This window comes from Sinohyriopsis cumingii, chromosome 8 (genome assembly GCF_028554795.1).
Source record: "Sinohyriopsis cumingii isolate HCF-2022 chromosome 8, ASM2855479v2, whole genome shotgun sequence".
In the NCBI taxonomy this organism is placed as follows: Eukaryota; Metazoa; Mollusca; class Bivalvia; order Unionida; family Unionidae; genus Sinohyriopsis; species Sinohyriopsis cumingii.
Window position 1 is genome coordinate 100,657,853 of NC_142968.1, and position 11,292 is coordinate 100,669,144.

The window sequence follows — 11,292 nt, forward strand, 5'->3', positions numbered from 1 at the left end:
ATTCATGACAAAGTTTTCACGAATATGAATAAATATGGAAAAATTCGGAAAGATTAACCAGAGCGCCTCCAAATAGAAAGCCAAGCACCCAGTACACACATTAGTAAAAATGGCACCCAATTTCAAATGACAAAAATAGCAATTCATAAAAGTTTATGAGGACACACATCTGAATGAATCCTCACTACATCCTCATCTTGGAAGTAGGTCACTGTGATTTATATTTAAAACTTCACTGACTTGGGGTAAATTTGCATTTTAGGTTAATTTCGACAGCTCTTTTTATGATAGGATAGTCAGCTTGGATAATTGTATGCATCTGTATTAGTGCCACACACTTACTACAAAGGAATGCTGCTGATGACCAAATAGTTTCAGCACCCTGTATATTTGCTGTTATACCTAGATTCATGAAACTTGGTGAGAAATGAATCTCGATGAGTACTACATTCTCATAACAAGAGTAGGTCACTGTGACCTATATTTCATGCCTCATTGACTTTGGTTCAGTTGTGGTTTACATTATTTCTTGAGCTTTCTTTATGCCAGAATCATCAAACTAGATGACCGTATGCTTCCCTGTTAGTAAAACACTTACGACAGAAAATGTTGTTGTTGTTGTAGGGTTTAACGCCATTTCTCAGCACATGATAGGCTATACATGGCGGCCAGTATTAATGGTGGAGGAAGAACCCGGGAAATCCCCGGAAAGAACCACCGACCCTCGAGAAGCTACTGGCAAGCTTTCTCACATACACACACTGGCTGATTCCAAGACAGAAAATGTCATTGTGGCCTATATTTAACATTGTACTGAATTATGGTTTTGCATTTAGCTCATGACCATATTGGTGTTTTGTCCATTGAATAATACTGCTATACCTGGAATCATGAGACTTGACAAGAGGATGTATCTTCCCTACTCTAAAATCTGTGTCACTATGACCACTAATTTGCATTTCACTGACTTTGATTCAATTTGGCATTTTAACTATTATTGATGTACTCCTTAAGCTAGGTGATTTTATACATCAGTGTAACAGTCATACAAAAAGGTTACTGTAACCCATATTTCACATCTTACTGGCTTAGATTCAGTTTTGTGGCATGCTCTTTACAAATCATGAAACATGGGGATGATTCTTTACTCCCTCGTTCCAGTGGTAGATCAATATCGACCATATTGTATGCTTCATTGACTTATATTTTGTGTTTGATGTTCAGTCTGAGGATTGTTCTTGCTGTAATCATGAAACTGAGATGATATGTATCTCTGTTACTACCACACTTTTATAACAGGGAGCCACAGTAGCTCTTTTGGTCGAGTGTCAGGTTTGTGATTCCTAGGGTCATAGGTTTGATACAGCCCAGGTTGGCTGCATTGTGTGTCCTTAGGAAAGATTCCCATTTCCTTATAGCCAGTAATATATGAAAAGTCTGTTAAAATCTACAAAACCAAAAAGCATCTCTACAGCAAAGGAGGGTCATTGTGGCATGTATATTTATCACTTATTAACTATGGTTGTTGTATTTAGCTCATGAGTTATTGCATGTTATATGCATATTCTCCTACCTAGAATCCTGAAACTGTGTGTGGATTCATCGTGATCATTTCTGCATCCTTATTGCCAAAAGAAGTCTCCATGACTTGTAATTCATGATAAGTGACTTTCTTCAAAGTTTGTATTAAGTTCATTTCTTCGGTGCTGGTTATGTTTTAGTCATGAAACTTGACAAATGAATGATTCTATAGCTACAATGCCCTTAAAACCAAAGGTCACATTGACCAATATTTTATACTTTACCTACATGAATTAAGTAATTCTGCTTGTAATTGCATTTATTCATTCATGCTATATACATCCTACCTTACTTTGAAGGCCCTTTGTAAACAAGGCAGTTGTTATTAGGAATAACTATGTTTATTCAGCGGTAGACTTTCCATGTTAGTAGCTGTACCTTGTGTATTGTGATATGTTATCCTCAGCAGTTTATTTTATTAGATTTGTGCATGAGTATAGGAATTAGGTGAACTGCATGCTGTTTATGTAAGGTCTCACATGTAGCATTTAATCAAGGTTATTATTCATGCATGAATAATATAATGCTGGCTGTCACTCAGAGTTGCTCAAAGCCTGTAACTTTCAGGTAGAGATATTTGGCTTCTAGGGGTGGACAATTGTAGAAAAAAATTTTCAAAATTGTTACAAAAGACAAGATTAATCTGTTTATTATAAACTTATTATCTCATGTTTGATATGATAGAAAAGAATGTACTATCATTTTGTTTTGTTTTTGATGCCCTGGCACAGTACATAGGTAGGTAGGTGGGTGGGTAGGTGGTTTCACAATATGTAATCACAATACAGCCATATAGTACCACTCAGAAATTCAAGTTTCATATTTTAAACTGATTAAAAATTAAAATGTAAAGATAAAAGATTGCAACAAAATCATTGGTAAATAGGGGCCAAGATCACTTCAGTCTGAATTATTTTCTGCATGACAATGTTTACAGTTGCTATTGGAGACAAGTGAAGGTTGAGATGATTGATTAAACTCTGGTTTGTTTTCTTTTTCAGGTGTGTCATGAAATTTTTAGGAAGTTTCTTAACACTACTTACCTGTATGTAAAAGGAGTTGAACATTACCTGGAAGAAAAGTAAGTCTGCTCATTTATTGGTATATATATTTTTTTTTTACTCTGATTGTAACATAGCTTTATTCAACCTATATTCTGTTTTCTCAACAGCACAAATGCTGGAATTTGGTGGTCTGGTTAATTGATGCTATTGGTTGGTTTTTAATGGCACATTCAACACTTTTATGGGTTATATCGTGCCAAAGAGATGGAAACCACGAAATAAACTTGTTTATAAGTCAAGTCTAACTGAAAACAACACAGACCCAGATCTGCCTTTGCATAATGCACCAGAAGACCATGGCTTATGCTGCTTGTTGTACTGATTACCCCTAAGAGACAGTAATAGATCCAGATCTGCCAGCACACAGTGTCAGTGCAGTTTGCAGTTGCACTCAACTTATAAGTATGCTGAGCCACTGATTTTTAAATGTGCAGGAGTGGGGATTGAACTTGGACATCAGGGTTGCAAAGCAAGCTCATTACTGCTGCACTATTCAGGCTTCTGCAGTACATTTTCAAAGAATTTATGCAGAAATAGTTTTCTTTTCTAAATATGTGCTAAAATCTCAATGGAAATTATTTTTCCAATGTTTTGAAAATGTGACAAGCACATTATGATTCTGTTGAATCAGCTCTTTTTTTTTTTAGCTATTCTCATTGGCATGATACTTCCACCTAAACCACATTCCTTACTGTTTTCTTATCCCTGTTAAACTCCCCTCCCCCCAGATTTGGTTTTACTCAGCATTTTTTAAAATGCCCAGTATATCTGAAATGAAGGTCATTTATACACCCACACTTATCATGAGACCTCATAGTTGTGAATCATACTGAGAGCATAATTTAAATTCCAATGTTAAATTTTAAAATAACTAGAACAGAGATTGACTTTCATTCAGTTCAAAAGACATGATACTGTTTGCTTAGTCATTTTCAGAGGTGTAATTATAAATGATTTAAGGCTCCAGTACTATATTCAGTGTAATATATGCAATTATTTTCTTAAGAAATTATTATCTGGTTAAATTTTATGAAGATAAAGTTCATTATTACAAGTTCACAGCAACAATCTCATAATGTCTCTATGATATATATGTTCATACTAGAAGTGTTACTGGTAGCTCACTGTTCCCAATTTGGGAGCTCTCAGCATGAAAGTGCATTTTGTCTTCCAATATGATCACAGTGAATCAAGCACATGTAAGGTCCATTTTTGAGACTAATTGGACCCACCAAGTTAAGTGGTAACAAGGCACTAAGCTAGTATGGCAATAAGTTTCCTGAAAATAATGATGATTTAAGCAGCTGATTCCTTCCAGTGAGGTATGCCATTATCAACACCAGGAAGTGATATTCATGTTAGTTTTGACTAAAAGAAATGGGTTTGCACTTATGAATGAATGTGTGGATATTATATTGACATGGTATGGATTTGCAGCAAAGGATCTCAAAATGGAGTTCTGTTTATGCCTGAGACAGTTTAATGGCTTCAGTGATTGCAACTCATGATGTAGTGACACTTTACAAACTGAAATGTTACATTCCCTTGTAACATGGATGAATACTGTATTCCAGTTACACAATTTATATTGGCTTACTAAATGTGATTCAATACGTAAAATGTCTGGCATCCTGTAGCATCTTTTTTATTCTGATGTTCTTTCCATCCCACCACCCCTTTTTCTTGAGCCTTGAGATATATAGTATAACTTCATGGTGTATTTTATGAATCACCGCGGCCTCACCCACAGTCTCAAGGTCAAGATCACAGCCAGGGAAGATGCAAATCATCGACTTACATACTTGTACAGGTACAAGTATTTCAGTATTGAGGATATTTCAATACAATTTTAGCCACATTTATGTCATAAGATGGTGTGTTGCATACCACAGCCATACCATGAGGTCACGTTAATGGAACATGTGTACAGTGACTTGTATTTTTGTTCTGGATATACAACTTTAACCACTGAAAATATTTTAAAGAAATTTAAGCTGTCTGACTAGAATGAAATTTGAGCCACTTGATGAGGTTCATTGTTGACCAATTTGCCTTATATAATATTTCGTAAGGGATGCACCATTTATATGTGGTATCCATTTCTTTATAATAAAAAAATAGGTCAGGGTGCCCCAATTACTGAAAGAGTTCGTATGGAAGAATACAAAAATCTAAATTATGTCTATGGGTGATGACTCCACACTGCAAGTGTCTTTCCTGGGTCCCAAATGTTTTTACTAGAATAGCTATGATGTACATAAGTTTGGCTAAAATCAGTTTCTCTTAAGTATATTTCTCCTTATCACATTGAGGTGATGCAGTTTTTGTCTCACCTTTGTAATATTGCAGAGATATAAGAATCACTTTTCCAATTGCAGTGGTACCAGTGATGCTCATTTTCTCTGATACTGTTGTATATATAATCAGGAAATTGTATGTGTCTGCTCATCTTTGTGGGTATTACTCACATATCAATTCTCAGTAGGTCTTTACATTTTGCTCTGTTTCTCAGACATATTTTATCCACAGTCAAGGAACTTCATGGATCCATTCTTCTTGGAGGGTACTGTTCACCATGGCAAAATTAGGTTACAGTGAGCTACTCATTTCTGTTTTTCTCCTTCTGTTATATGTATAGTCATGAAAACTATAAGGATGTATTTATTTTGGAGGGTACTATTCACCACAGGCAAAAGTAAGTCACAGTGACCTGCTTTCCATCCACTTGTTACTTTTAGTTGTTGCAATTTTGGAATATGCCACAGCAGAACAGGTGAGATGCAGCATTTCAGAGAATCTTGTTACCACACACACACCATAATATTAATATGCACTTAAACCACCCAGTCCACTCTCAAACTTTGTTGAACATATCACATGATACATGCTGCACTTTTGCTGAAACAATCGGGTTTGTATTGGAACAGATTTGACCATGTATTTTTAAGGGGTTGCCTTTATTTTGGGTTCCCAGGTCATGTTCACCATAAGAATACATCATTATCAATACTTTTACAGCTATGTAAAATCAATGAAATTTAATTTACCATGATTTCATCATTTTTTTTTTGTGGAGTACCAGTTTTGTTGCATTTCATGGTTGCTGCATAAAACCAAAATTTTGAACACAATACAAATAATTATCCTCTTATAATACAAAAAAAAAACAATTTTTTTTTGATACCACAAATAACTATCCTCTTTGGGCTTAGGACTTCTTCCCAGTGTCAAAATTTTAAATATCAGTGAAAATGTAAATTTTGCAAAACCAAGAAAATTTATATCCAGAAAAAAAAACTGTTTTGCAGCACTCTTTCCAACATGGTGTTTTAAGTGTTCATCTTTTAATAGTCCTACAAATGTTTATAGGAGCATGTATCTTTTCTTTCTATCTGTTCAGCTTGGATTAGTGTTTGAACTTCAGTAGAGCGGACTTTAATTTAGTAGAATGAACTTTGATTAGTAATGTACCAGTTCTTTTATATGACTCTTATTTCTGTCATTCATGCATGCTTTTATCATTGAGAGCATATTTATGGTTTAAATGTTGATCCACCAGCCTTCCTGTTACATTTTTATATGTTCATTACCTTCATCCTTCTATGTTGGTTTTTTATTTTTTTAAATTAAATTTGTTATGACATATGTATTTATGCATAAAACCTAATATTATTGACACAAAAAGTTATGATGGAAAAGCTGTCTGTGAAGAAATATAACTTCTACATTGACACAATTTACGTTTGATTATTTTCAGTTTAATATTTGATAATTATTTTTCTGTTGTTTTGTTTTTTCAGATTTGAGGAAGCTCTTCCTTATATTTTACATGCCTATGTCTTTAATCACCACCTAATGAGGAGGACAGAGAATGCTGGCTTGATAGGGAAAGATAAAATTGTTTCTTTCTGGCTGAAGCAGAATCTATTGGTTTGTACATTTGTCTGTCTTCTTCCCGTCTTGACTTCAAAGAATAAGCAAGATGTAGATTTCAGTTTTCAGCAATCAGTAATGTTTTATTTGTTAGTAATGTTTAGATTGTGTGATAATTTGTACATATATCACGATAACTTGCATACTGCTGCAGATGCAGTCATAAAACTTCTGGGATCGGCCTGGGATTTTTCTTTTAAATTTCCAATTCCCATTTAGCTTGAAAAAAATATTATTGCTATAGTACAAGTCATGCGGGTCATGTTTGCTCATTTACTAATTTTACATTAAATATAAATTGTTGTTTTAAAATTAAATACATACTTTCTTTAACCCAAGTCTGATCAATCCTGATTATTGAATGCTCTGCACCTTAATTTTCATCAAGAAACTTCAGACAAAAATTACTGATTGCTATTGTCTTTTACAGTAGTGGCCTGGTACTTAACCATGTCAAGAAAAGAGAATGTCAGGTTTAATCATTACAGTATAATGTAGTACAGATTTGTTTATCAACATTTATATCTTTCATTGTGAGATCACAGCATGAGGAATCCAATCTGAGTTGTACTTGGTCACACCAGTAGTTTGAATGCATCTAGAAATGTCCACATACTTAAACACTGATTTTTGCCCTCAGTACTGCCCAGAGCATGTAAATAATGATTTTCAAAAGGAATATGGATTTATTAGAATCCAAATAAAGTGAATAATTGCCATTTAAAGTTATGTAGAATCAAATTCTAAAAAATGACACTCATTACTGAAATAATCTATATTGAACACATATATGACCTGTATGACTTTTACTATACATGTATCCATTATTCCACTATATTGTTTGAGAAAAAAATTATCTTGATGTAAAAATTATAGGCTGGCTCAAAAGAAAATCCCAGCCACTCCCCCAACCCCACACCAGAAAATTGATTGGTTGACTGCTTATGTAGACTTGTAGCACTATACATTGACTGTTGGGAAAATAGGATTGCCCTTTAATTGGTCCATGAGTGACTGTTTCTCTTCATTGTAAAGTCACTTGCAGCATTTTTAAACAGTACAAAGTCAGCTTATACTCGGGTTTAAGGGTGGCAACAAATCCTCCCCATTGTTAATACTCGTAAGACATAGGTCATTTACACACATCAGTGCAAGCAGTCTGCTTATACATTCCGACTGATCAGGATATCTTTGATCACAGTGAAGTGGAGTTTTCTGGATAAGAAAAACTCTCCCAAGTGATTTTCTTCATAGAGATTTGTGTTAGCTTTGTGTGATTGTACATTTAAGTATTTCTGCTATATAGTTTTACACAGACTACAAGTGTTCGTCTTTTTAACATCTGAGAGTTTAAAAAATTCCAACTTACATCCTTCTTCAAGTTTTCAATTCTGCAGTGTCAGCTAACTCATGTCAACACTGGCAGTGGTTTTCCATTAGGGAAGCAGGGTGTGCTGTAAATTAGTTGGTTTTCATACAGCCAAGCAGTATTCCTCTAGATAAACATGCAGCAATTCCATGATAATTTGATGATGTGCTACTGAATTTCAGATTGTTTACGACACATGACATAACAACAATGCCCATAGGACTACATTTCAACATATCTGTACCATACCTAAGGCAGTTTTATGCTGCTGCAGGTGGAACAGGTGTATTACATTGTTTCATTTCTTCTTTAAAGCAGCTAAATTTTGATGAAACATCTGGAAGTGAGGAATGTTATATACATTTTCAGTTTATTTCTACATTTACTCAGCTTATTAAATGTAATTGATGTTACTGTTTGAGTTAGTGATAAATTATTCATCGATTAAAATATATTGTAACTGGTTACTGCTAATACTCAAACAGCAACCGTTATCCAGGTATTGTTTTTCTACCCTGAGTTTTACAGTATGGTTCAGATATGCTGTTAGATCATCTTCACATCAGTGTCAGTACTATTAGACACACCTTCAGATCAGGGTCTTTGCTATTAGACACACCCTCAGATCCAGGTCTGTGCTATTAGACACACCTTCAGATCTGGGTTTGTGCTATTAGACACACCTTCAGATCTGGGTCTGTACTATTAGATACACCAGATCAGGGTCTGTTCTATTAGACACAATTTCAGATCAGGGTCTGTGTTATTAGACACACCTTCAGTTCAGGGTCTGTGCTGTTAGTCTGAGATCATGAATAGAATGAAGGTCATATAAAGATATGAATGAAGTAGTTCACAAAGCTCCTTAACTTGAGCAGACACTGAAATTCAAATTTTGATAGCTTACAGTAAAATAAACTACAAATAAACCTGCCCCTATAGTCACTTATTTATATAGCAGTCACATGGCCTTAACTGTCATTTTCATTTCTCTCAGTGAAATTGCCACTCTAAAAGTCATGTTTTAATCAGTGATATGATTTATGCAGTCAGTGGCCATGTGTTCTGGTACCAAAGAGTGTTTTCTTACTATTAATGTGGTTGCTATAGTATTTCAGCAGTGCAAATGAATTGTATTCCCAACAAAGATATTGTTTAGTACCTTTCATTTTTGACGAGTCAAAAAGTACCTTGCATTCAAAGAGATATTGGAATTTATTCTTAACACATTAACCCCTTGTGATGACTTAACAGGGCAGGAGGTAGTAGCCGGATTTTAGACTTTTTGGTCTCAGATCTAAGGCAAACCGATACGAACTGCAAACAGACAGATGAGCCTTTGCAAAAAGTAGGATAAGATGGGCATTTGGAATAAAGAGTGGTCTCCATACAAAAATAATGGCTCTGTTTAGCAAAAAAAAAAAAAAGAAGAAAGAACTCCAACTTTTACCCTTCTGCTCATGCATGAGCCAAATACCCAATGAAAATCGATGTTTCTAACACAACTAGGCAGTATGTTATTGAAAGATGACCTGGGATTTGGTGTTTTCGAGTCTGTTGAGAAATAGCTTTCAAAATGTGTTTCCTACTCGATTTTCAGGCAAAAATGACAAAAAGCTCCAGGGGTTAATGTGTTAATTGGTGTTTAGCACATTGTTAATGTGCATAGCAGGTGTGACAAATTTTTCTTGAAAGTAATATTTCTGCTTTCCAGCATTTAAATAATACAGCTGCATGTCAGTTTGAAAACCAGCAGGATGTGAAGGGCTCATTGAGTGTGATGAACAACCTGGTGTTACCATGTCTACCGATACTCCTACAGTCAGGTGAAGAAGAGGATACAGCCACTGTGGAAGAGATTCGTGGAAAGTGGTGTGCTTTTCTAGGACAGGATTTAGAAAGTGAGTTTTTAAGTTCTGGCCTAGAAATCGTATAATTTCTTTAAGATCTTGACCTTGACCTCTGTGTCAGCAAATTACATTTTCTTGGACTAATACATTGGATGGTAAAAAAGTTATTGATTCAATTCCTGACCAGTTTAGAAGCTTGTAATCTGAGGAAATAAGTTATGAAAATCAGATTCTTTGGTAAGATCATGAAATTTCTTTTAAAAGTGTTTTTACAAGATTTGTCAGAAAATTAATGGATTTCTAATTTTGATGGAATGTCAGTGATCAAACAATTCTTGACAAAGTTCTTGCACCACATTTCTTTTAGGTGTGCTTTTGTATCAGCAAAGAACTCTCTAATGAATTCCAATCTTTGGTAAATTAATTTCATTTTCATCATGACACTTATTATAGGACCATACAGTTTGGTTCAGTTTCAGAATATAAGGTTACCGTGATGGGTTATTTTTTTCCTTCTAATTACAGATCAAAAGGTGGAAAAATTACAGGACTTTTTATCCAAGTTGTTTGACCCACCCAATGATTTGAAGGTTCCTCCAGTTCCCCAAGACACCATTGACTACCAGAAACTGGCCCAGAGATATACCCGTGTAATGGAACTTGCCGTTGAAGGGGGGTACATTGAGAGAGCACTCAAAACCTGATAAATATTTATTGTGAAAGTTGAAATATTCACTTTGGTTGCATTTACAGAGTGCTGAAAACCTCACAAGTATTAAGTGTGGAAGTGTGCATATTCAAAATCAAGATTCAGAACAAGACTTGATCACTCGTTAAGATACTGGAAGTAGATGTATATTCATTTTAAATAAATTGAAAGCTGGGAAAACTTTGAAAATATTCATTGTGACAGCATTCTTATACAATGCAGACATGTCAGCAGAACCAGAAGAAGTGCGTCTGTATTCATATAGATGCAGATTCAAGGTGGATATATGGAGTTTGGAAAGTGAATGATATTGACAAATTAGAGTCATATTCATTTGAATGGAAGATACATCAAGATTGTACTGGAAACCTCATAGATTTTCCCAATTAAAGCGTGCATGTTTTAACTTGTTAGCATTAACGGATATTAATTTCAGCTTGGTATTAAGCATAGCCAAGGTGAAGTACCGTGCCTAGTATTATTGGACAAGTGCGTGGTGTTTTATTCTATGACATGTTACTTTTACTCATTAAAACATTTTTTATATCAGGTCAACTTTGTCATACCTTTCTACTCAATAACTATACAAAATAGACCCTGCCATCAGATAATGCACAGGCAGATCAGGATGTAGTTTGTTGATTACTCCGAACAAACTGCATAGACCCAGATCTTTTGGTTGTATTATGCATTGGCAGATCAGGGTTTGTGCAGTTTGTAGTTGGACCTTACATAATTATAAGCAAGCACATATGGTAGTGATGTTTATTATAAATATGAAAGTGA

The 11,292-nt window shown here is 34.8% G+C and overlaps 1 protein-coding gene across 2 annotated transcripts in view; it reads left to right on the forward strand.

Annotated features, from left to right (window-relative positions):
* Nucleotides 1-11,055, forward strand: part of LOC149794242 (ubiquitin carboxyl-terminal hydrolase 25-like) — a 97,324-nt gene extending 86,269 nt beyond the window's left edge. For both annotated transcript variants that reach the window (XM_089968369.1, XM_089968370.1), the window contains 4 exons: nt 2,583-2,662; nt 6,446-6,575; nt 9,662-9,848; nt 10,323-11,055. In XM_089968369.1, coding sequence (XP_089824495.1) covers nt 2,583-2,662; nt 6,446-6,575; nt 9,662-9,848; nt 10,323-10,501 — 576 coding nt within the window. In that variant the 3' untranslated portion in view covers nt 10,502-11,055. The remainder of the gene's footprint in view (nt 1-2,582; nt 2,663-6,445; nt 6,576-9,661; nt 9,849-10,322) is intronic.
* Nucleotides 11,056-11,292: the final 237 nt, after the last annotated feature.